The sequence below is a fragment of the Hemibagrus wyckioides genome, linkage group LG01 (genome assembly GCF_019097595.1).
Source record: "Hemibagrus wyckioides isolate EC202008001 linkage group LG01, SWU_Hwy_1.0, whole genome shotgun sequence".
Lineage (NCBI taxonomy): Eukaryota > Metazoa > Chordata > Actinopteri > Siluriformes > Bagridae > Hemibagrus > Hemibagrus wyckioides.
The window spans coordinates 22,969,339-22,996,357 of NC_080710.1; the positions used below are offsets into that span (position 1 = coordinate 22,969,339).

Genomic DNA, 27,019 nt, shown 5'->3' on the forward strand with positions numbered 1-27,019 from the left:
AACCAGGTCATTTCAGACTGACACCACACACTGCTGCTAGTCTTTCAAGCCTTTCGGTGATGTGCTATCAAATCAGAATATTGTGTACAGACAATTCCTGGGACTGAAAATCTATTAACACTTGCTTCACTGTTCAGTGAATATTTCACATGTACAAGCTAAATCTGATTAATGAACTCCCGAAGGTGGAGATACACGAGTTTGTTCATTTCAAACAAATCTCCAAAGATCAGATTTAAAAAGAGTGGATTTTTTTGTAAAATGCATTCGCCCAACAATGTGTATAAACAGATTCCTTTGTCATAATGAAACTGTATTCAATGGCAAGCAGGTTTTTTTATTTTTATTTTTAACTTTGAAACATTAGAATGCAACAGGATGTTTTATTACCACACAGACAAAACAGATGCTTACTTATGATTTTGAAGGAAAAACAGAAGGCAGTAACAAAATGTATTATTCATTGAGTATATTTGAGACCCAGTGTGCTTACACAGCACTTGACTTAAACGATCTGTTTGGCCATTACACTCTGCTTGATACAGTTACATGTTATGGATTATGTGTATACCTACCTTGCTTAACAGAAATTAAAAACATTACCAGAAGAAGAGAGGACTGTTGTGTGTCTTTGGCATAGATCTGCACTCTTAGAAAAAAAATAATCAAAAGAATTCTTAAAGGTTCATCGAAGAGACCTTTAAAAGTTCTACCTAGCAGCCTAAAACTGTCACTTTAGGAAAGTAAGAAAGACTTAACAGTTCCAAGAATGCTGGAGAAACTTTTTTTTTTCTGCGAGTGCAGAATATTGCTGCTATTGCTATCAATGGAAGAAACAGACATTTACTCAGTATTTAAATGTGGTCATGGAGTTCAGTATGGTTTTTAATTGCACAAGTGGTCTGTCTCAAGTATATCAGAGATTTGCCAATCCTGAGCATAAAAAAATTAAGTGCAACACCTACAATTATATATTCACACACAATCACATGTATCCAGCTATGCTATACCTGAAGCATGTAGCTAAGGAGACTAGCGGGGACACACTATCAGTTTTACAAAACACTAAGCAGATCAACTGAAATGATTAAGGAATTTGAGGTACATAGCTGCATTTCTGAGGTATTTCCTGCAGTCTGTGACTGCATGGCATCTCAGCAATGGTGTGACATCAACCAGAGAATCAGAGACAGTCCAGAGCATAAACATGATTAAACATGCACACCCCCTGCACCAACACTTACTGCTCTACAATCACAATAAAACAATCTTTAAACATAACCCTAAGGATTTATTCTAGTACATTTCAACAGAGCCAGAGTTGAACTGGGATGTGTTCTGGTGGTCCATCTCTCCTAGGACCACAGATCTGACAAATCAGCCCAGAGCTATTCATTCATTCATTTTGTTAAAAAAGAAAGAAAGAAAGAAAGAAAGAAAGAAAGAAAGAAAGAAAGAAAGAAAGAAAGAAAGAAAGAAAGAAAGAAAGAAAGAAAAGCAATAAAAATTAAGCATTCCAAATAGTTATTACAATTTGTGGATTAGATGGCTTACAGGAAATATTTTTGAAGATAAGAAAAACTTAATTGTTATATGGTCACACTATAAAAAATAATATCTTAGTAAGTGATTTTACAAATGTATTTCTTATTATGAAATTATTATAAATTAAACATGAGATAATACAGCCTGTTTTAGATGCTTCAACTCACTTTAAATGCTCCTGTTCTGCTGGCAGATCATTTTTTTGCACCTTTATAGAAATAACTGCTTAATATTAAACATATCGACCAATAAAACCAGACTATTTTATGCTTCGAATTAATAAAGCATGTCTAGAAATAGGTTTAATAGTCATATGGCTTGCTGTAATGTTATTATAGAAAAGACTACATAAATCTGATTGAATTCCAGATATTTTCACTTAGATATCATTATCATTATAGATATCGCTAAGATATCATTTTTTTTGTGGTGCTTTATTTTAGCTGTAGCTGGTATTTACATTATTTTAGCTGTAGCTGGTATGATGCTAAATAATTTAGATCTTCTCATCTGTGGTTCATTTTGTCTACAGCCAAATAGAATAATGTGTCTCCGTGTCTGGCAGATGTGTGGGAAATTAACCTCCGGTCATAATTTAGTGGACAAATTGTGGTGAATCCGCATGTTGATGTTACATATTCAAATGTGCTAGGCACAAATTACTGGCATCTTTGCAGAATTAACATTGCATATAGAAAAGAAATGAGTTATTTGTATATATTACAGAGACAAAAAAAATGCAGGGGAAAACTTAAAAAATATACTGTGCTTTGTTACATATTTTTAAAAGATTTTCTAAAACACATCATAGTGCCTCACTCAGAGTCGAACAATGTGATGTGAGCTTTTTATCCAGTTAAGTATTAAGTCAATGATTTCGAAAAGAAAAAAAAAAAACGTTTCTAAAATATTTTTACTGATTCTACAAAAAAAAAAAAGCATTTTACAATAAAATGTACAAAAAATAACACTGTTTGGAATCAGGCCTAAACAACAGAACAGATTTAAATCATACCTATATTGTGCAAACACGTTAATTAGCTACTGACTGTAAAACAGGACGTTAGATACTGGCAGCACATGCCCTTTGGTCTGTTACAGTACCACACTTTACATCACCAATAAGCCTTGATGCTTGTTAATTTCAGGCTTGTATGCAATGTTGCATAGTTTTCTATCTACAGAGATTCACATAAGCAAATTAGGTGTAATGCGGGTGGTGTCCGATCTTCTCCACAAAGAGAGATTCCATTCAAGCAGGAGCCACACCTGATTTCACCGGTTTCAGTTCATCTTGGCTTTCAATAGACTCAGGTATCACTTCTGCTTGGTTGGAATGAAAACTGGAACCACACCAACTCTTTCTGGATAAGACTGGACACCCCTGGTCTAATGTAAAGGCCTCTGTGCCACTGCACATCTCACCTCTCAATGGTTTAGGCAACTTGAAGGTGAAATTTCATTAATGGAAAACAAAACTGACATGCAAATTGCATGTGCCCTTGGAAAGTTCACTAAGGCAGCATTTGAATATTTTTTTTTATATCCTTGTACCAACATTTTAGGTATCTGACTGTGAGATAGCTACTGTTAGATTGTCTGCTCAGTGCCTTAGGGGTAACAAAAAAAAAAAAAAAGACAGCTTGCCAGTTTCACTTTACTTTTACAGCATTCAATAGTGCAAATTTGAGATTATCCATTTCCTTTAAGCTTTCAAGCATCCACAAACATTGAATCACAGATCTAATGGCAGTTCTGTCTTATCCTCCTTTCACAACCTGTAGCAACACTGGCACCAGATTTTATCTGTATTTCTGATTATATTTCTACGCATGGCTTTTTTGAGTTTGAGTCCACCTATTTTGAAAGACAGTTTGCAAAGAAAGTACACAGAAGTACCTGGCAAACACCATAAAATTCAACATCAGCTTTCTTCTGTATGGACGGAGTCAGCCTCTTCTCCATGGCCGACACTGCTATTGGCTGCATCTGAATTATTCTGTGTACATACTGATGTCCTGTACGAATATAATAGACCATGTGTGCTGTGCATTATTAGGAAAACTTTAGAGAAGCAGCAAAGTCTCGCACAGCCCCATAACGTCCAGAGCCTTGGAGACTTCCATCCTCAATGAACCAGAGCTGTTCCAGTGTATCAAGTAGAAAAATAAAGCATTCACATTGTGGCAGGTTGGTGATGCCCATGGTTTTCTCAGTAGCTCCACTGCCTGGGAAGCATTGCTCTTTTATATTAATCTTCTTCATAAAGGGCTCCCTGACAGCAGAGTTAGAGATAACACTCCAAAATACCCTGACCTATGCTATATTGGTTTTCCGTGCAGCAAAAAAACCAACATAACAGAACAGCAGTGAATTTCTGTCTGCCTGATCCTTTATATTATGGACCGATATACACTCGCCAGCCACTATAGTAGAAGCATATGTACCCCTGCTTACTCATGACCGGCTGATTTTAGTATATTAGAAACTGCTGATCTTTTGGGATTGTCATGCCCAACAGTCTCTAGGATAGGCTACAACCTCTGTTAGCCAAGAATACGAATCTGAACCTACAGTAAGCACAGGCTCAATGAAACTGGACAGCTGAAGACCTGAAAAGTATCACTGGAACTGTCCAGCAGTGGTCTTTTGCTGTTGGAGCCCATCTGTATCCAGGTCATATTTCTTATTTTATTTCATCCTTATTTAAGTTACTGTGGCCTTCCTGGCAATTTGAACCAATGTGGCATTTTTTCTCTGACCTCTCTCATCATCAAGGTATTTTTACCCAGAAACCACACTCAATGGATGTTTGGTTGTTTTTTGCACTATACTGTGTAAACACTAAAGACTGTTATGTGAAAATTCCAGAATATCAGCAGTTTCTAGTATACTCAATGTAGCCGTTCTGGTACTAAAAACTATGAGGTGCACATTGACTGAAGCTCACCTGGATCATGACACATGATAAGATAAGCGTGTGTTCATGTGTCCCTATGAAAGCGGCCAGTGAGTACATATGATTGGCTCCACTCTACCACTGCCACTGAGGGAAGAGGAACAAATCAGGAGTGTGTAAAGCAGACAGAATTTCACAATGGCTACAACATGCATTTTCTGTAACATCGTGAATGACTGGATTATGGCAAATGTCTTGTTTCTGGCTTCGGACAACCTTCTACATAATATCAGCTGAAGTAAAACAGGACCAAAGTCTGCATGTTTAAACACTTACACACATGCTAAATGCCGTGTAATGTCAATTGGGAAGAAATCAGCTGTGAGTCCTTTGAGGAAATTCACAAAATTCAGGCATAGTGTGGCATCATAACCAAACAATTTCTGCAAAATAAGTAAGGTCTCTCAGTGATTTCTGTTATGTGCTATAAGTGTCATCATTTCAGATGTTCCAGGATGAGACTGCTAGGGGTTTTGTAATATAAAACCATTGTAGATGGTTGCAGAAGAGTGAATGTGTATTTAAACACTCTTTAACGTTTAGTAAGACTTCTGACAAGCTGGGACAATGCTGAAGGTGTGTAGCCTGACAAATAAGAGCCATAACTCCCCAAATCATAAACAGGTTAGTCTTTTACGGGCCAGAAAGTTGTTCATTTTTAAGTCCATTAGCTGCATCACCAGGCCTTACTGCATCACCTTGTCCACATCTTCACATCATGCTCTTCCTGTATTGATTTTGTTGTGGGCTCTTCAGCTTGTCACTGGGGCAGGAGACCTCCTCCAGCTGCCTGCACAGCACTCTGATTTCCTTCACCTCCTCCAGCACATCCCTGGCCTGCCCCCAGGCACTTGCCGCCTCCTCCAGCAGACGTTCCGCCTCCTTGCCAGGGGCAGAATTTGCACCACGAACCTGGCTGTGACCTTGCGCCTCACACAGCAGCTCCTGAGTTCTCTCCAGTTTTAACAAGATGAGCTCCTGTAGCTGGCAGATGGAGTGTGCGGGGGCTGAGGCAGAGCAGTGTGGGATTGATCTCTTAGCATCCGAGTGAGAGAGGATCTCATCCATGGAGGCGCAACGGTTCTTGTCCGCAGATCGGAACTTCTTTCCAGCCCCAGGGGTTTGTGCTTGGCTCTCGCTCCAGGTCCAAGCGCTTTCACTTTTGCGTGGCAAGCTCTGAGATTTGACTGTAGCCTCAGAATCAGAAGGTAGAAGTTTACTGGTATCCACTCTGGAGTTTGCAGGTTTCTTCTGGTCCTGTGCCTTAGGAGATGGTGTATCTTCTTCCTGAATGAGGTCAAGGGTCAGCATGCCATCTGATGTAGATGTTGAGGCCTGAAAAAGATCAAATAAAACAAATGCACATACTGGCAAGTTCTACTGAAAAATGTTTAAGAGAATGTGTTGCACATAACAGCTATCAGTTCTTAGCAATTTAAGGAATCCATGTAGCTCCAGGGTTAAAATATGGACAGCTCACCACAGCCAAAAGGTGCCCGCGGGTGGGAAGTCTGCGTGTGTGTGGGATTTTAGCTCGGTCTCGCGTGGGATGAACCAAACAGCTTTCACCTTCCACTGTAACCTGGAAAGTTAGCCAAAGCAACACGTTAGGATTAGAACATATTAGTCACGTCAAAAATATCTCTTATTTTACCTCTAATAATAACTAGCCCACATATAAATGTAGTCTCACAAAAATATTTAATATTATAATTTATTTTGCATGTATTTAAGTATTGCAGGCTAAACACTCAAATAAATTCATAAATATATTCAATACGTAGATTAGTAAATTAGTAGATTTGACACAATCAATATTATTATGATATTATAATATATATATTATATATATATTATAATTATAATGTTATTTATAACAGGGGCCAGTCTTGAAAACTCTTTTGAACACATTGCTGTTCCACATAATAATCTAAAGCCCAGTTTAAAGCATTTCATGACTGCAGTAAATATGCCAAAGAGCAGTATAACAGGAGGTCTTATGCTAAGCCCATACAACCTTTGCTCTAGTGTTAAAGGCAGTCATGTGTGAAACTGCAGTCTCTGAGGTTTAACTCCTAGATTACAGGGACAATCTGTTCACAGCAGACCTGGCTTTGTGTGCTGACTCCATCCTCTCCATCCTTTCCTCTCCTGATGAGTGTATGAGAAGTGCAAGTAGCAAGTCGACTCTAGTGGAAAGTTTTCATGCCAGTCAGGAGATGCTCTTCAATCAGCAAACAACGTCGACTCAACTATGACAGTTCCCTCAGACTCTCTCAACTCAAGATTTTTTCTATGGAAGCACTGTGTCACAGCCATTTTGCTGCTCAATACATCATTTAATAGGTGTAGTCACTGCTACTCAATCTGAGAAATGGACAGTTTAGCTGGGAAAAAATGCAACTCTATAATGCCATTTTGAGTCAGAGGTTACACATAGAATGTATATACTTAGCTGTTGTATCTTTCAGCTCATTTCAGTTACTAATTACAAATACCTGCAAATGGAAATTCATTAAAACATATGGGACATGAGGACAACAATGTGTGTTTGTACTCTTTAATGCTCACTGTACATCTTTGGAATATGAACATCAGAGGCAGCAGAGAGACAGATATATGTGCGCATGTTTGTGCTTGCAGGTTAAATTCACCTCGTCCAGAATGCGGTTCTTGCCCCTGGTGATGGCTATGTTCAAGGCATTGATCCATGACTCTTTTTCCTCTGGACTGACAGCCAGGAAGACCAGATTTGGAACCTAGGGGATATGCACACATAGCTGTTACATCTACACCAGAAACATTAGCTTTTATATCTTTCCTTGAGCATCTTGCATCTCTTGTTATGGTCACTGAGCAAGTGCAGCAATAAAGTAGAAAGAAAGTAGAAATAAAGATTACTCACTCACAGGTGAGAAGAAAGAATGAGTTCAATAATATCCAATCAAATTAACATTCCTTCATTCCATTTAACGCGAGTATGTGTTATCGGTAACCTGTTCTTTAAAATACATTCAGATTTCCTGTAGGGTGTACTTATGTATTTCACAGCAATAATGTTGTGGTAAAAATAACTTGCTGTCTTTTCTTGCTGTCTTCTGGTGCACTTTGTTGAGTGGTTGCTGAAATCTGTGAGGATAGCAGAGCTCTCTTGTATAAACTAATTCCTTGTCTTTGTGATAAAAATTACTGTGCTAATCTGGCATTTAAAATAAATAATTAGACATTTTATGGATAGGTGTTAATATTATGATGCCTAATAATGATACAACCCACCTGATTGACATGTAACAACCACTACTGAGTTCTTTGTTCTCATTTGCTACAGAAAGTTTAATTTAGTCAGTGTAGTCAGATAGCAGAGAGATGGAATAGCCTGGTTTTGTTAATGGTTGATAAATTCCACTCCACACAAGTTCAATTTTAACCAAAGTCCACCTCCAACATCTGATTTTAAAGTGGGTGTATTTTTAAGCACAAAAATATCAACTGAGTGCAAACAGGATACAACTGGCATATACTCAACCAATTTAGCACTATGCTGGCATTATACTGCAATTTCTGCTTCCACCCACAAAAAAAAAAAAAACAAGAGCCTATAGAGCAATGCGGTTCAAACTTCAGTCTATACACGCAAAAAAAGGAGCAAAAGGCTATAATAACATGATGCAAAATATTCTAAATGCAAAGCTCTGGAGACTGCAGCAGTATATACAAATTCCACTGCTTCAGCTCTGCATATCTCAGTGCTGTCAAAATTCAGAGCATAGCCTAGAAGCATATGTATTTTATTGCTGTCTAAGTAGTTCTGCAACACAAAAGGAACTGGTCTTTACCTTTGAGTCTAAAACAGAAATGTGCACAGCCAGTATTGTCTTATGATCTGCAACTTGGCATGGAAATAGAACATCAGCAGTATTGGTCATTTCCTCCACAGCCTGTGCCATATATTACAGCATGCTATTATAAACTAGTGGGAAACATTAGCCACGTGGTGGCGTGTGCTGCTGACTTGTTCTACTCAGACCATGGGATTAACCACCTGCCTCAGTACTGGATTTCACTAAATCAGCCTTAATGCTCAGCATGTGACCAGTTAAAATCAGGTAAAATAACCACTGATGTTAGGGGATAGCATTTGTGTGGTAATCACTGACGTGAGATTTGTTTTGGTTTGAAGGATAGTGCTCATGTCACATGAACAGGATGACTGAGGACTTGCGAAAGGCGATTAGCATTCTTACTGAAAGCTAATTACCTGCTACAAGATGATGACAAAGATTGTATATCACTTTGTGTTTGTTGTCACTCATTACTTATAAGATTTCTAATAAAAAATGTACCTACTTAAATTGAAGCGTCAGTATTTCCACAAAATATTTAGATGCTGTAGTTTGCACTGTACTCTTTTTTTAACTTGTTTTGTTTTGATCACCACTCCATTCTGAGCATTAGCCAAGAGGCTGCATTACTCACTGTGTTGCCTGGTTGGCGGGCGCACAGCAGTGTGAACTTGCTGTGATTTTTCTTGGTCCGACTCTTTGCCTTCCGAAGCTCCTCAGACCTCTCGTAGTCTGTAAGGTCCACCACCTCCTGAATTTTCTTCTCATCCTTCACCTAAGGAGAGCGATAGCTTTAAGTACATTCTGTCATAACCTTCCTTTTACTGATAATTGTCCCATATTTGAATGATAATGCTGAAGTCCTAAGGAGTCCTGACCTTTAGACTGAGAAGGATTACAGCAGAATCTTGGCTAGTGTAAAAGGGGTGGGAAGTCTAAACGCCTGTGCCAAACAGAGATGAAAGTCCTACTGTGTGTTCCTTAAGACATTTTAGCCAAATTCACTTGCTCTGAACAAAACCTTTCTATCTGTTTAATTGGCCTCTTTAAAAAATGGGGAAATAAAATCCAAATTACTTCAACCCAAACCATACAAGCAAAAACCCACAGCATAATAGTCTTCAGTGTTCTCATACTTGCCATCCATCAATAGCTATTTTGAAACTCAAACTTTAAATAAATCCAATGCATCCCCTCAGTGAACACTTTGGGACAAAGTCATGCCCTGAAAACCTGAATGCTAGTGTGAGATTTGACAGGAAGCATGACCTGGCTAGAGACTTGTCCTGATTGGTTCCATGTCTACATCATTTGTTTGTTTTTTTTCCAGTCAAAATGTGGTTTTACCAAACACTACAAAAACTGTAGACATTACTGTTCCTGGCTTTAAAGCGTATCTATAAAACTAAGGATACATTAGCAAACACAGCCTAAAGACTTATCACTTGGTAGAAAATACATGGGGGGGTACCTCTAATTGGCATCTCTAAATTGTCCGTAGTGTGTGAAAGTTTGTGTAAATGTGTGTGTGTGTGTGTGTGTGTGTGATTGTGCCCTGCAATAGACTGGCCCAGTAGTAAAAGCGGTTTAGAGAATAGATGGATAGACAAGATACATGGACCTACTTTACATGGACCACACTGGGCCTGCACTCTGGCAGTTTACGTCCCTGGCAACAGTTACAGTGCAAATGACACTACTTAGATATAACCAACTTGCCAAAAGGCAATCTAAGGACAAAGCTGCATTTGCAATATTTATACAGCCTGAAGCTTATCACCCTCAGCTCTGGCCATCGAGACAGGGACGATTATCAGTTAGCTTAGACACAAAGCTACTCGTGACAGTCGGTCAGATGCTGAAATTGGACTCTGTTTGTTTTCAAAGCCTCAGCAGTTTCACTGTTTGAACAATATGAAAGCTGACACTTACTAGGATGTAAATTGCAAGTGCTAAGTGTAAACTGAGTCTTTCAGAGGGAATATGTGCAGTTTTTCCAGAATCATCTAACCTACTGGTGTCAGGACATGAGAATAATGATGCTTAATGTTATGTCAATCATTGCATTACATGTCATCCATTGCATCCATGGCTTCAAGGACACTTTACACATATTGATTATCTTGTTACAGTGTATCTGTAAAGAACTGGGATATATTAGGCAGCAAATGGACAGTCAGTTCTCGAAGTTAATGTGTTGGAAGCAGGAAAAATAGGCAAGCATAAAGATTGGGCAAGTTTGTGGTGGTATTTCCAAAACCTCAGATTTTGTGGGGTGCTTCCGGAATGCCGTGGTTACTACATATCAAACGTAGGCCAAAGGCTAGTCCGTCTATTGTAGCACTAACTACAGAAAAAGTTAAGGCCAGCCATAAGTCTCAGAACACACCGTGCATCACAGATTGCTGTGTATGAGAGTGTGTAGCTGCAGACCAGGCAGAGTGCACATGCTGACCCCTGTCCACCACTGAAAGCACCTAAAATGGCCACATGAGCATCAGAACCGCACCATGAAGCGATGGAAGATGGTGGCCCGGCCTGATTAATCATATTTTCTTTTACATCATGTGTGATGCTTTGGGCAGTGTTCTGCTGGGAAACCTTGGGTCCTGGCAATTATGTGGATGTTACTTTGACATGCACCACCCACCTAAACATTGTTGCTGACCAAGTACATTCCTTCATGTGAAAGGTATTCCCTAATTGCAGTGGTCTCTTTCAGCAAAATAATGTGAACTGCAAAAATTGTTCAGGAATGGTCATGAGGAACATGACAAACAGTTCAAGGTGTTAAAATGGCCTCCAAATTCCCCAGGTCTCAAGGTAATAAACCATCTGTGGGATGTGCTGAACAAACAAGTCTGAACCGTGGAGGACCAAACTCACAACTTACAAGACTTAAAAGATCTTCTGCTAAACTCTTGGTGACAAGATACCACAACACACCTTCAGAGGCACAAGGGGAAATACAGACCATTTGGCAGGTGGTTTTAATGTTATGGCTGATCAGTGGATGTTCCAATCACTGTTCCAAAACTAAAGACATAAATTTAGAAACCGGTTACAATAAACCCTGGTGACAGCAGTTTACAGCAATATGTTTGGACATATTATCAAATATCAGCAACTCATCAATGTCTTTAAAAACTGACCTTATTTACACTTACATTTAGTCATGTGGCAGTTGTTCTTATTCAGAGCTTCTTCCAAATGATATGTACTACTGCCCTGCAATAAACAAGTCCTCTCACACTTTTCACTGTGAAGCTACTCATCTCATATTCCTGGAATAATTCTCAAAACCCACACACTAGCACTCAACCCACTCATCGACAAATCTCTCATCGGCAAAATGCACCCATATCTTTGTAAGCCTCATATGTCCACTGCACCAAATCTTGTCATTTCTGTCCACTAAACTTGCAAATGCAAATTTAGTTCAATATCAGAGTGTGACAGCATACTGAAATGATGGTATAACATTTAGTGGCATTACTTTTAACTATATATACATACTTTCAGCTAGTATGGATGAGCACATTTCTTAAATCGTGTACAAGATTTTTTTTAAAAGGGTGATCGATCTGTTTTGATAAACTACCAAATGTTAAAGGTAGGTGTACTGTTTAAAACAAAATTACATTACATTTGCACAGCTTCTGCTGTATCGCATGGTATCTAAACAATTAATAAGGAATGAATCAAGACAGGGTGTGCTGTTACAGGAAAATAATCAGTGATGAATGCATTCTGATGTGAATTGGACGGCTGTTATCAGCCAGTGTTTATTCCACTAATACCACAGCAATATGCCAACTCTAACAATTTTAATTTAAAAAATGTCATATATTATTTTTTATTTATTGTTTCTAGTTACATTTTTCTGTTGTGGAACATCCACAAAACAAGTCTGTTCTTGTTATCAATTATATTGTGTGTACACTTTTATCCTGAATTGTTACAGATGAATTACAAAGACATCTACCCTGAAAACTTTCCTGTGTTTGGAAACTTGAAATTATAGCTGGTAAATCAATTTACGTGGCAAATCCCTTGTGAAAATCTTACTATAGAAATAATAACCAGGCCAATTAATAAAACCTCTTATTTGACTTGCAGCCATGCTGCTATTATTGTAAATACATCAGAATTCAACAGTAGGTGAGAATTCATTCATAAAATTGTTGTTCATTTATTCATGTTCCTATGAATTTTAATATAGTGGAAATTCAACTCACTGTCTGAAATATCACAGACCATTACATCAGTCTGGTTAAGTCCTTTTCCTGTCAGGACTCTTTTCTCACAGTAGCCTAGCAATTAGCTCAGTAACAACAGTTCCAGTTGCATATTGATCAATTCTAAGGAAATACTCACTAGAGAATCTTCACTGACAAACTAAAATAATAATAATTGGGTTGGAGTTGGAATCACTTGATAAATCACAATGACCTTTACACAGAAACGGCTAGATTTACATCACACATGCATGATTACATATAAAAATATTAATGAATGAAAAGAAAGAAAATAAGCAGTGTATAGCTATTTAAGAAGGTCTCAACCATAAATAGCTGTTAGATGTCTACAAAGGCTGTTTTTTACTTTGCAGGTTTAGCTCCTTTTCCTACCTACAATACTGTACTTCAGAATCTAATTTTGTTTTGGTTCTGGGTCACTTGCTTTTGTCCATCACATCATTTGCTGTGGAATTTTGTGGGTAATTTCAGTAAAAGCACCAACGAATTAGCAGATATATATATATATATATATATATATAAATGGGAATAACAAATGCAAAAAAGGGTCAGCGTCATGTCAACCTTTCGGTCAAATGCACAAAATACCAAAGACCAGTATAAAACAAAGTGGAAGTGAAAATGAGGAAATACACTCCAAAAGCAGAACAGAGATCAGCTGAGTATTTCAACATGCAAGCTTATAAGAAACCACCCTTATATGGATAAAGAACCGAAGGCTCAGGCACTACATATCCTTTTTTTGGTTTTGGTGTTCCTTTTCATCAACAGTTTAATAAATACTCAGTTGAATGATCTTGGACGGACTAACTCACTAACTAAATTTTTATAAAGATGATTTAAAGTCTCCAAAGCTTCATAGCACTCACATCTGCTGTACCTAAAATTTGAAACATAAGTCTCTAATCTGTGCATAAAAGGTAAAGTGCTAGCTTGCAGTCTAATCAATAAATCCTAGGCAGGGCAACTTTTCCTAATCAGGAATCTATAACTGTTAAAGAAGTTCCACAGAGCCCCTATCCCACTACCAGATCAGATCCAAGTTGATAATATTCATAGTCTCTTTATAGTTTGTGAGGTTTGGATTAACACCATTTAATTCGAGTTCCATTTCAAATAGACTAATAACTATAATAACTCAGCAATACATACTTTAATCATAGAGGGTTGTGCTTTCCATCAGTGTAACTAAATTAAAAAAACTGACCTCCTGGCTACACTTCACCGATGTCATATTAAAAACCACCGGCTTAGGGAATGCACAACACCCATAATGCACTTTACAGTTTGAATTGAATAGAGAGTCCAGAGTCTTTTCAGACACAGTGACAGATTTTAGCAAATATATTGGTGCAGCTAGAGGTAGCAATGGCAGAAAGGGCTATTGACAAGAAAGAAGAGATGGAGAGACATGAAAGATTCACAGAGCCATTTGTTGCCTTTTTGTTTTTCTTCTGATTGACAGCTATATTGTGCTTACTAGGCTATTTGTTATTCTTCCAAAATTGCTGTCCTCCAAAACTGTCATGTTATAATGTGCTCACCAAAGTTGGCTCAACAAACAACACTTAGATTTCTGCCCAAGATTCACTGTAGGTGCTGTGTGCTTAAGCAGCCAAGCAGCACAATAAGACAATTCTACAAATCAAATCAGTTTAGATCTTATTGAGCTTCTTAATCAAGAATCAGTGTAGTGTAACAGACTGAATAGAATAAAAGCTTGCACCCACACTAGTGCTTTCTGGATCATAATATTTCATCTTGATTCCCCTGTTTGAATGTTTGGTGTGGAACTGAAAAGAATGGGTGGACCTCTTTTGTAGCTACATGTGGCAGCGATGAGTAAGATCGCTAACACTCAACGGCTTTAAGCACGAATAATAAAAATAGCTTCTTGCCGCTTTAACCCACACTACCAGTCAATAAAGTGGACACTAGAGTAAAAATATAATTTTCATTGTCTTATAGGCAATCTTATGATGAAGGTTTAGGAAGGGATTTAAATTTGTTTCTAAGACTAATTCAAACATTTAATAACTATGAATAGTAGATAGAATAATAAAAACAAATAGTTTTTACTTAAAACTCAATCGTTCCCTACAAACATTGTTTTAATGAGCAGCTTGGCCAACTAGGAAACTTTAAAAAAAAAAGAAAAAAAAAAGGGTAAAGCTCCTTATGTTGCATTATTTAAAATTCATATACAATTACAAATGCAATTACTGTAGTGGTTAATATCTTAGACCTGTGCATGTGTGAAGATCATGCTGATACCAAACCCAAAAAGTGTGAGAATAGCATGCAAGCAGGCATTAAACCACAGACAACAGGAAGAAACACTGCTTATTCAGACAGAGCAAAGAGACCAAGACCCATGTCTCCCATGTCTGTGTCAACTCAACCACAGACAGCTGTCACACTAAGAGGATGCCACTGTGTTCAGGACATCTGATCCCCTGCACAGATGAGGAGACACTCCAATGCTGAGGTCACGTTTGTTCCCACACCCCTTTTAAATGCAATAAAGGATATTGTCTCACTTTACACTGACCCACTGACTATCAGTCATTCTATTAAATCTGATGATTCTTTATACATTTTGTTAGTAATAAATCAACTCTAGTATCACTTTGTAAGTCTAAACACCAGGTTAACGCGACTCTTTCATATACTTCCTGGTGTTTCTTGGCGTTAAAGAGCAATTTATCAACTATCCCTTTTGGGGGTCCGTATGAAAATGTTGCTCATTTGTCCTTCACTTAATAAAAATGACACCAAAGCAACAGAAGTTGCTTGATTAATGGCATCTGTCTAGACAGCTGCAGAAAACAGTCACCAGCATGATGAAACATCAGTGTGTTAAGCACTAAAAGGGTCATTCCTCCCTGTAGCCACAGGCCATATGCTGGCTCGGCATTGTTTGATCCGATGCTGAGCGCAGCAAACAGCTTTCTGTGTAAGCATGACTCAAGCTTGTTCCATCTCCACTTCCCTTAGTGGGAAAAGCTAGATGAATAATGGTCTATTTATATTGGGCGTACTTACAGGAGCCTGTTAAAGCCTTCAGGGCGAAAGATACATTACAGAAAATATCAACATCTACATTTACTGAGATGGGAAAAGTTTATGTGTGGATATATATATACACATCCAGGATTGCATACATTTTTCGTTCTTGAACATTGAAAATCTAGATTCATCAGATCACATGAGCTTTTTCTATTGCTCCTGAGTCCAATCTTTACGCTCCATAGCAAATTGAAGCTCACTGATAAGTGGTTTTCTTAAGGCTACACAGCTGTTAAGACCCAAACCCTTAATAGTTTTCTTTGCATTGTACATCTGGAAGTGCTCTTAATTTCACTATTAAACATAGCCATAGTTCTACTGTTGTTGTTTTTTTTTACAAATGTTTAAGTCATCTCCGTTCACGATCATTCAAGATTTTTTTTACTGGCTACATTTCTTTGTCAAAGATGATGGTTCACCACTATCCTTCCAGGTTTTAATGATGTTTTGGACAGTTCTTAACCCAGTTTTAGTAGTTTCAGCAATCTACTCAAACATCTTTTCCATGACCACAGGAAATGTCTTCCAGTTAGGATTAAATAACTTGTTGCCATCTGAAACATATTAATCACTGCAGTAATTATCCAATGGAAGATTCTTAACTATTTGCTTAATTAAATCCAGGTGGTGATTGTTTTTGTCAGGCAGTATTGGTCAGAATATAAGATAACAGGAAACAAAGTTATAAATAAGACAAATGTCTGACAGCAACTTTGTTACGTGTTACATTCTGACCAAGGTAGAGACACAATTGGATCAAGGTGTTAAAGTAATTTTGAAAGCCTCTTAAATCCTTCAGCCAGACCAACTGCCTCCTGTTTTCCATCACACCCCTCTACTATTTTCCTTACATGAACCAGTGACCATATGCAACAAATACAATAGTACTATTAATGCAGCCACATGATGTAGCATGTAATAGCATTATATACACTTATCATCTATATGTAATATACAACTAGTACTTAATAATCAGTGTTTGACTGTACATGAGAACTTGGATAATCAAAACTAGATAAAATACAATAGGGAGAAGATCTATACAGAAGTTTGAGTATCAGTGCTCTAGCAGATTACATGTGTGATTATTTTTGAGCAAGCTTCCTGTTTTGAATGATTTTACTGAAGCAGCTGTGGTTTAGAGAGTTAAATGCATTGGCTGGGTACATACAATGTCTGTGTGAATGTTTCTCTTGTTTTTTAGCCATTTGCTGCTATTTGCGTAAAATTAGGCCATTTGACACAAACATAAGGGTTCATGTTATAAATGTCACTTATATACTGTATCTCTGTATGTAAATGAATATGTTTACAGTTAACTTTACAATAACACTTTTAATTCTAGGTCTCTAATGTACACTTTTAGACACTTTATAGAATAAGTATAAGCACTGGTCACTTCCAAACTGCAACTGTTGCCTATTAATTCCAACATAAAAGGTTGTGTCTAGACCCAAATCCTCCTTAGTATTAGACAACATTCAGTACATTCTGATACTTTAACCCAAATAACCTGATTCATAACTTTCTACACATTTCACAACCAGGTAAAGCAATTTGTTGTTTTAAAAAAGCAGACTGCAGATTTCACTACAAAACATCTAATTAAGATAGGGTCATGATGTTGGCTGGCTAGCTCTGCTCAGCTCATTACATTCTCCCATGCACAATGTTGTCTTTCACATCAGGGGAGGACAGTTGCTTGCTTGCACAGCAAAGCAAAACAGGTGCACTAGGAAAATGCAGAGGGAATGAAAATATTGCAAAGGAAACCAATTTTGTAACAAACAATTGACAGCCCTTTAACAACCCTCAGACCAGGTGTAAGGCAGATGACTGTTGACCACTAGGAGCCATCAGTGTTTATGTATGATGGCAGCAGGGAACACTTGCAAATATCACTCCAAATTCTGCTACCCTGCATTTAACCCTTATGTAAGCTTGAATGATTGTACTGTGGATACACAATTGCTATCAGCAAAGTTATTAAAGAGTTATAACCTTATGACTTCACATCTACTGCATCAATAATAAACTGGCTACTCTCTCACTTCTTTAAACAAAAGGAGGGACCACTTTTTGAAGCAAATTGGGCCACTGTTTAACAATATGTAAACCTTAAAATCACAACTGTCAGACAAGCATGGTAAAAGGATTTACAATGTAAATTATGTGTTTTTTCGTATGTTTAAACATTTCCACACAAATCCTGAAGAATTGAACACGTGTGATAAATGATAAAAAATCTCCTTTCTGAAAATATCAACATATCAATTGTATTTCTTGAAATCTATTTATGTGGAGCATCCACCGTGCTAGTCAATGTTTAAACTGTTATAATAAAATGTATCATCATTACAACAAATGCACTGATATAAACATTACAGTTGGAACTGTGTGATCTGGGCTTATGTATTAAGCAACTTCTGACCAATCAGAATAAAACAGTCAACAGCAAAGTGGTAAACATAAATATGATATTGATATCACAATATAATGACATTAACTTTTCATTTTCCATTTTAAAACAGAAACACAGGCATTAAGTGTTCGTTGTTATTGGATAACACAATCTCAGGCACGGATAAGAATCATCTATAATAATTCAAATAAGCAAAGAAGAAGTGACTAATGAATGAGGCTGTGGGAAAATGTATGAGCATTAATTTGACTTCTAACTCCAACCTTTATAACTTTCTATACTGCGTATAAGACAGTATTGTATCAGTCAAGTGGCAAAAAATTCTGAATATATATATAAAGGCTTTTTAAAATAGGCTTGTACTCTAAACTCACCTCTTTCTCCGAGATGTACAGCTTGTCTCCTTTCAGCACCACATATCTGTTTTTCCAGATCTCCCTGAAAAGGCCTTTGCCACAGTACTTGCGAATCCATCCCACTTTGTCGGGTTGAGCAGGCTGCTGGCTGGAGTCCTGCAAAGCCTTCAAAACACACACACACACACACACACACACAGAAAACTCTAAGCAATTAGGCTACAGCCCTGGGTGCAGCTCCTGGGGGTAGCCCATTTCACAAATTTGCATAGGTTAAGGGGTACACAAACACACACATATTCACATACTACACACAACACACATGCACACAACACACTACCATTGCCTTTGTCATGGAGATCGTCCCATTCTTTGTGCAACACCAACTGCGAGCTTGAGTCAGTGCTGAACTTTCCACAAGCGATCACACAATGGCTCTTTACTTTATGTAGTCCACTAATTCAGGCATGAAACAACAAAAACGTGCAAATGATGGAAAGTGGGGGGAAAAAGCTTTGATGGAAAACGTCAGTTCTGCAATAACAAATGGGTATTAGTGATGGAGTCCAGCAATCCACACGTACAAATAAACGCTATAATGGCGCATAACCGAGCAGATCGAGCATCAGTATGTGTTTCCCAAATGTATCCAGAGACAAAGTGTTAAAGCACAAAGACGAGCATTAGTTAAAGCCACAGTGACAATAGCGCCCACTCCTTTGGGGCTCGTACCCGCTTCGCCGAATTGTTCTTCTTCATCGTGAGATCGCCCGAGTTCCCTCGGATTAATCCCGTTTCTTCACTCTAATCTGTATTTTTGCTTTTTCCGAAATAAGTCCAGTCTGCAAGAGAAATGGAAGACGAGGTGGGAAACTAACTACAGGGTCGTGTCTCTTCACTCCGCCTCGTTTCTCCCAGGCGCTGCGCTTCACGTGTACGGTGCGCTCTTTGCGTTTGCTCCTCATGCGTTTCGCGCATTCCCAACAATAGAAATCAGCTTTCTGGTAGCACGCACATCCGCGCTGCCATGGCTCTCCTCCGCCCGTTAGAAGTGTGTTCTCACACTTGTATGGGTTTGAAGAAGTTGCCGCTGTGCCCCAGCTTGGTGCTCCACAGCGCCTCCTGTGTTCATCACTGCGCCATGAGCACGCTGGAGGAGGAGGGAACTGCACACTGAACATAGTGTACAACTCAAATTTGTGAAGGCCTAGATACAGAAGTTATCTTCTAATACTTAGGCATTACTGATTATTTCGTGGCTATAACCACGTCAATCTGAAGCTATGCTTTGTTTCACACTACTGGCTAGCACCACGGACTCTGAACAGATGAGAATGAGTGCTCAGTTTGATCCACTGTAACATACTGAGTCAAGGGTTCACAGGTTGACAGCACCTGCTGTATATGATCATGAGTGTTTCAGCTCAGCTCTACTTACATCAGTTGGTTTGTAGCTTGTTGGACTTTGTAATTGTGGAAATGAATCAGAAATCACCATTTACAGCTTTACCTGGAGGATGTATACATTGTTGGATGTCAAGCTATAAAACTATAAAATCATGTATATTACATTAGTGAGTATCATTCTATAGTTAACACTGTAGGAAGTAATGTATACAGGCTATAGAAAATGTTTTGTCTTTGGTGAATTACATTTGTCATGGAGATCATCCCATTTCTCATATGGCACCAAGTGTGAGTCTGTGCTAAACTTCACTGAGCATTTTCAGGACAAAATGGATCTTTACTTTATTTAGTTCTCTGATTTACACATGTATAAAAAAAACTGAATGCAGGGGAGGTGGAGTAATGGAACATGTCAGTTTTTCACTAAGTGCCATAAACTGTTTCTAGTTCAGCAGTGAGCGGGTGAGAACAATGTATTCTTCTGAGTGTTCAACATTTTAATGATGTACTTGAGCTTCCTGGAATCACTGGCTGCTGTCCCCTCATGCAACAGTGAAGTCATTCATCTGTAACTAATTACTCAGATGTAACTGTTCCTCTTTAACTGGAAAGCTATTCTGATACTCACTTAACTATTTGCTGCTTGTAAATGGACAACATCCTGTACTATAACGTCTATTTGGCTTGCAAAACCCTAATTTATTTGACAGAATGGATGCAAAGCATTCAAAATCTGTATGCAACACTATGTCAAAAATAGCCCAAATATGTGGATGAAGGGCAAATTGTATCTAAATTCATTCATTCATTCATTTTCAGTAATTTCTTCATCTTGGTCAGAGTTGTGGTGGATGCAGAGATCTGGGTGTGAGGCAGAATGGGACACCTGACTTTCACAAGGCGACATGCACACACACATATTCACACACTCTTTCAATTTATCTGTAATTTAGAGTCACTAATCCACCAGAGGGCATTTTTTTGTGAGGTGAAGAGAAACAGGAGAACCCACACAAAACCCAAATGAACACAGGGAGAACATGTGAAACTCCACACAGACAGTAACCTGAGCTCAGGATCAAACCAGAGACCCTGAAGATGTGAGATAGCAATGCAGCCCATTGTGAGATAGCATGCTGCTCATGTGCTTTGATGTTTGAAGCTAATTATCTTTATTTTTATTTATTTAAATAATCTATTTAACACCAATTACACATAACCATCTATTAGATCATTTGTTGGACAGCTGGTTAATGTGTCTCATTTGTATCTATCCAGAGATTTGATTTCCAACACATTTTTCATGATACCACATTTTAAGCCTATATATTTTTTAGAGTTAATTGAGATTTAATGTTTAATGCCATATTTTGGGATTTAACACTAATGTAATATATTCCTGTTTAAAGTATTTTTTATTTGCTATTTCTAAACATCAGGCACTAGAACACAAAAGTAATCACATCAGACAAATGACACTCACTAATCCAGTACCACTGCCCCAGTTTTAGCAGGCCTGTTGCACAACCATGGTGGAAAGGCGCTTATGGAGCTTCTCTCCAGCCAGTCAATAACAACAACAACAACAAAAAAAAAAAAACATAAGAGGCTTTTTAGACTAGTGAAGGTACAAGTAGATCCACTTTAGAAAGAAAGGAACAAATTATAAATGACTATGTGTTATCTTTTATATTCAAAAACATCTAGCAATTTACTGTCTGTAGATCGCTTAAGTGTTTATTGTCTAAAGACTTCAGACCCTGACAACCTCTCAAGTCCTTTTAGAAATAGCTCACCCTCACATCTCACTTTGTAAGGGAAAAGGTCGCATCTATAAATAGCAGGCAGTCTTCTGAGAGACCTGTTAGCAAATTGGTACTCTACTGTTTGGCAATCAAACTGTGAATCCATCCAAGCTCTGTTAAATTGACTCTTCACCATAATTGGCAAATCAGATTCAGAGTTTTCCAAGTTCAACATAAAAGACTAGAGAGAATCATTTGATGAGACTCTCCCACTCTGGACAGTGACCAAGTAGCTAATATGCTACAGCCCTTAGTGTATTTACACAGTTATTACATTACTGTTAAATGTAGCCTAAACACAGAGATCCAAGGAACATAACATTTTTCTGAGGAAAAATTAATTACAGCTTAAATGCATATTTTAGCTTAAAAACTCAGAGATCAAATGTTAAAACTAGACACCATAGTTAGCTAAACAACTACATTAAAAGCACATAGCTTTAGATTATCTATTTACGATGATCTATTATCTAGCTGGTCAGTTTTTCTTTGGCTTAAAAAATGATGAAATGTAAAAGTATAACAATAGCAAAAACAACTTAAACAACTTGTTAAAGAAGTTTTTGAGTACAGCACTATAGTCAGTGTTTTTAGTGTTTGATAATATTTATCACTTGTGATACTGAAGGACTGAGCATTATTCCGACTGAGGTGAAGGTTTGTGAGATAGCAACGTTGCAGAAACTGGAATGCTGGTGGTTCAGGTCTGTTCACCAGCATACTCCCACACAAGCTTGGACAAACGCTGCCATACTAGGGGGATATTGTGGGTGCTTCTTGACCAGTATCATTTAGAGTGGACCATGCTCAGTGTTTTAGGATTTATGGATTAAGTGTAGAAAAAATGTTTGAGATTGTGTGTAATCTAGCATTCAGTAATAAAATATAGACATATTGCTAATCTGAGGAATGACTGCATGTTTAATAATATTAGGAAAGATTGGGGCATAACAAAAATTGTCTAGTGGTGAAAAAATAATCAACTGCATAGTAACTGCACTTAAATAGATCTGGGTAATATTTGGGGATTTCTGTGTTTAACTTCTACATCACTACATTCCATTACACAAACATTTTCCTTAGGTGTATAATGCGACTAAAATGAAGTAGCTTTTTACTCCCAATTTGTAGTGTAACTCAACTGTATACTCTTCTTTTTTCCAGACTCATAGAGTCTTGTTTGGAAAATAGCAAAATAAATTTAAACCTAATTAATTGTCACAACTTTAATGCTATAAACCGAGTAGATCTACTTTTACTTGTATTTCCCTAGAGGACATGTGTACTAACCAAAGAATCTAAGCACTGGTCACATTTCTGAAATCTGAGTGCATTCTATAGATTTGAATAAGCAAATTCACGTTTCTGAAGTCAAATAAAGCTTTGCCTTATGCTGGAAAAACAAAGATGTCCTGTATATTTGTGCCTGTGTAAGAGAAAATCTGCACTGCTTTTATTTTTACTTTGGATACAGACATAATAAATCTATGATATCAACACAGCAAATATAGAAGCATTTGACTTCCCAGCTGACATACTTCTTACTTTTTCATTATGGTATTGTTTTTATTTGCCTCATAGCTCTCAATGAAAACATCAGGCTTAATGACATATTCTTCAGTTGTTCTTCCAGACAGAGCATCATCAGTAGTACACAGCACTTCACTTTATATACCAGAACAAAAGCACAAACATGTTGCTCCCTGAGGCTAAACTTCTTTAATAACCAATGCTGTATCATGTTGGGGCTTGAAATCCTATTAAAAGATATCTCGGTAATTTCGGTGGTTTAATTTTTCACATTATGTCAGAAAAGAATGTGTCTTAAATTGCTGTACATCCAAAGGGGATATACATCTAAAGCATTTACCCTATGCATCTGTGTATCATTTTCAAAATCCCTCAATACTTTGGAGACTCCAAGGTCATGAGACGGAAATATGCACATAAACATCTTCCTCTTAAGAAATGTAACTTAGGATTACAGGCTAAATATAAGATTTTCTCCCTCAGATAGCATTAAAGTATATAATTATTGTGTTTTCTCTATAGCTCTCTAACACCCTACTTCTTTTACAGGCAGGTGTTTTTTCAAGACAGAGTATTAAAGTGGGCTAGTACAGCTACTGACTGAGGTAAGTCTAAAAAGCCAGGGAGTCTGTCATAACAAAGCTAATGTTTACAATGTAAAATCTTGCTTTAAAATGTAAACTGCTCCTTCAGAAGTGCATACAAAGACAGAAAGCACCGGTCAGCCTTTCACTGGTGTGTTTAGTTTTGGCTGAAAGAATGGGTCGCAACAACAAGTCTTAGATGTGGGTTGTACTGTGTACATTCAGGCACTTGTGTCTGTAGCTGTATGCAAATAAGACCCTAGCTAGAATTTATATATGCGTACTTCTAAATACATTTCTTATGATCCTTTTGCATTATTATCCTGCCCATATCTCTGTACTATAATGATTATTAACACTATTATTGATCAATTAGTAAATTATAATGCACATAACCAATGACAGTCATTGTTACCTGTCAGATAATGATGGGTCTAAAAAAGATTATTATCACACATCTAAAAGCGATGGCTTCAGGATCAGGCTTACGTCAGGAATGTTGCTGTCTCTTCTTTGCTGTTACCTTACACTAGCAAATGAAAGATTCAGTGAAACCCCATCTCACATGGAATGTTGGGTCCTAGAGCAAGTGTCTGAGTGACCAGACTGCTGATAGTTAAACACCAGTTCAACCTGAGTCATCATACTGCCCTGTCCCTTGTTGCGTGATAAAAATACACAGAGGGATTAAAACAACTGAGCCATTATAATGTGTGCATAAGCACTGAAGCACAACCACCGAGTGAAAGTTAACCACCGAGCCGTTTTGTCCTTAAGAAAGAAAAAGCTGATTGAAATGGCAAGAATGTATATCACAGAAATAGGCAGCATTCTTGGATTTCACATTACAAGATATCATGTTTGTGTCCACCTCACTAATCTCACAGCGAATGAGGTCAAGCACAGATATTCAGGAAAAGACCTACTTTGTGTGGATTATATAATTGAATTCATGTATTAGGGTAAATATAGTGGACAGTATCCAGTGGTACAAGAAGTAATAATTTAATAACATGACTGTTTTAAGACAGATTTCAGATATCAGGCTACTTAAATAGCAAGATAAATCCTCAGTGATTTGCGTTCTGTACTCTGATACTCTATTCTGAGGTGTAAACATTGCATCCTCTGGAAAACCTAAAACACTGATCAGAACTCAGAGCTTTCAAGTCTAATTTGGCACAAACTTTTCTGCTACATACTGCCTACATTTCATAGCCTTAGGCATAACAGAAGGTCACTGTTTCAGTAATGGTGTTCAGGTTTGAAGCAGAAAAAAATAGTATTTGAAGATGGAGGATGAAACCACTCATCAAACCTTGTGAGCTTTTGCTGTGGGAATGATTGACAAGTTAGAAGAAATAAATAGATAGTAAACATAGGGTGAGACATGACCAAAGTTAAAATGGCAATAGCCACTTTTTTGCTGAGCATGTGAGATATTTTAGTCATTAATTAGTTTAACAGGTTTCAAAAATAGAACCCAGCTTAGGTTTGTTGTGGTTTTTCAAAGCATTTCAAAACATTTCAGACGTTACTTAACTGTTTTATAATAATTTTAGCTAGCTAGCTAATGTTAGCTCAGGCTTGCCATCAAGAGGCAGTCATATACAGCTCCAACTTTACCCCACATTCTTTAGGAAGCTAAATAATGGCTTAAATATATAAACTTTGGCTAAAGAGAATTGGATTAGATTACTTAAATTTAGCAAATCTAGTAGTTTTACTTGTAGGCTAGCCTATTATAACAAAACAGAAGTAAACTCTGGTAGGTAAATAACCACAAGAAGCTCAGACTTTGCATCCATTTGCAAGTGAGCATCAGGGCTAACTAACAATAGCAGTGACAGTAATCTTGTTTGCTGTAGTATTAATATAACTACCTGGAAAATATGCAGTTAAAACAATTATTGTAACTATCACACATTTCATTTTACAGTGTAAAATACAATAAATGACCAATTATAGAGTGCATTCAGAAAGTATTCTTCCCTCTTTTTTTTTATTTTATGTTGCAGCCTGATACTACAATCGTTCAAATTACGACTGAATCGTTCAAATAGACTGGACATTATTAGGAAAGGCACACACCTCTTTATAGATGGCCTCACAGCTAACAATGCATATTATAGCAAAAACCAAACTATGAGGTCAAAGGAACTGCCTGCAAAGCTTAGAGACAGGATTGTTGAAGGCACAGATCTGGGGAAGGCTACAAAACAATTTCTGCTGCACTGAAGATTCCTAAGTGCACAATAGCCTCCATAATTCTCAAATTGAAGAAGTTTGTCACAAACAGGACAAAAGCTGGTCAACAAGGCCAAACTGAGCTTTCAGGGAGAAGGGACCTGACCAAGAACCTGATGGTCACCCTGACTGAGTTCCAGAGATCCTGTGTGGAGATGGAACAAAGTTCCAGAAGGACAACCATCACTGCAGCCCTCCACTGATCTGGGCTTTATGGCAGATTGGCTAGATGGAAGGCTCTCCTCAGTGCAAAACACAAGCACCTGAAGGATTCTCAGACTGTGAGGAACAAGATTCTCTCATCGGATGAAATCAAGATTGAATGGTTTGGCCTCAATTTCTAAAATACTATCCCAACAGTGAAGCATGGTGGTGGCAGCATCATGCTGTGGGTTTTTTTTTTTCAGCAGCAGGGACTGGGAGACTAGTCAGTGTTGAGGGAAAGCTGAATGGAGCAAAGTACAAAGATATCCTCAATAGAAACCTGTTCCACAGTGCTCAGGACCTCAAACTGTGCCAAGATTTCACCTTCCAACATGTCAACGACTGTAAGAACATAGCCAAGACAACACAGGATTGGCTTAGGGATAACTCTGTGAATGTCCTAGAGTGGCCCTGACTTGAACCCTATTGAACATCTCTGGAAAGAACTGAAAATGGCTGTCCACCGACAGTCCCCATCCAACCTGACCAAGCTTGAGATGATTTGCAAAGAAGAATGGCAGAAAATCCCCTGCTCCAGGTGTACAAAGCTTGTTGTGTCATACCCAAAAAGACTCAAGGCTGCAATTGCTGGCAAAGGAGCTTCAACTAAGAATTGAGTAAAGGGTCTGAATACTTATGTACATTTGATATTTCAGTTTTTTGTTTTAGTAAATTTCCAGATATTTCTAGAATTCTGTTTTCACTTTGTCACTATTGGATACTGAGTGTAGATTAATGAGAAACAAAAATGAATTTGAACGATTAATATAGTTTAATAGTAATATTAAAT

The 27,019-nt window shown here is 37.7% G+C and overlaps 1 protein-coding gene across 3 annotated transcripts; it reads right to left on the reverse strand.

The window, feature by feature from the left end:
- Nucleotides 1–321: 321 nt before the first annotated feature.
- plekho1b (pleckstrin homology domain containing, family O member 1b) lies at nucleotides 322–19,544 on the reverse strand. 3 transcript variants are annotated; one of them, XM_058394195.1, is made up of 7 exons: nucleotides 19,185–19,544; nucleotides 18,471–18,617; nucleotides 8,981–9,121; nucleotides 7,159–7,263; nucleotides 6,613–6,693; nucleotides 5,985–6,086; nucleotides 322–5,839 (listed from the first exon to the last, which is right to left on the reverse strand). In XM_058394195.1, the coding sequence occupies exons 1-7, from the start codon at nucleotides 19,209–19,211 to the stop codon at nucleotides 5,216–5,218; spliced, it is 1,227 nt and encodes a 408-aa protein (XP_058250178.1). In that variant the 5' UTR covers nucleotides 19,212–19,544; the 3' UTR covers nucleotides 322–5,215. The 3 variants fall into 3 exon arrangements, with proteins under 3 accessions (XP_058250178.1, XP_058250185.1, XP_058250193.1); XM_058394202.1 differs by having other exon boundaries at nucleotides 18,793–19,544; XM_058394210.1 differs by lacking the exon at nucleotides 6,613–6,693.
- Nucleotides 19,545–27,019: the final 7,475 nt, after the last annotated feature.

Bases quoted from the DNA above. Each gene is read 5' to 3' on its own strand.
- plekho1b (XM_058394195.1), bottom strand. From the start codon at position 19,211: ATGAAGAAGAACAATTCGGCGAAGCGG. The intron at 6,694-7,158 runs GTGAATTTAACC...ACTTTCCACTAG, and splicing joins AGAACCGCATTCTGGACGAG to AGTCGACTTGCTACTTGCAC. The intron at 5,840-5,984 runs GTGAGCTGTCCA...GATCTTTTTCAG, and splicing joins GCGGGCACCTTTTGGCTGTG to GCCTCAACATCTACATCAGA.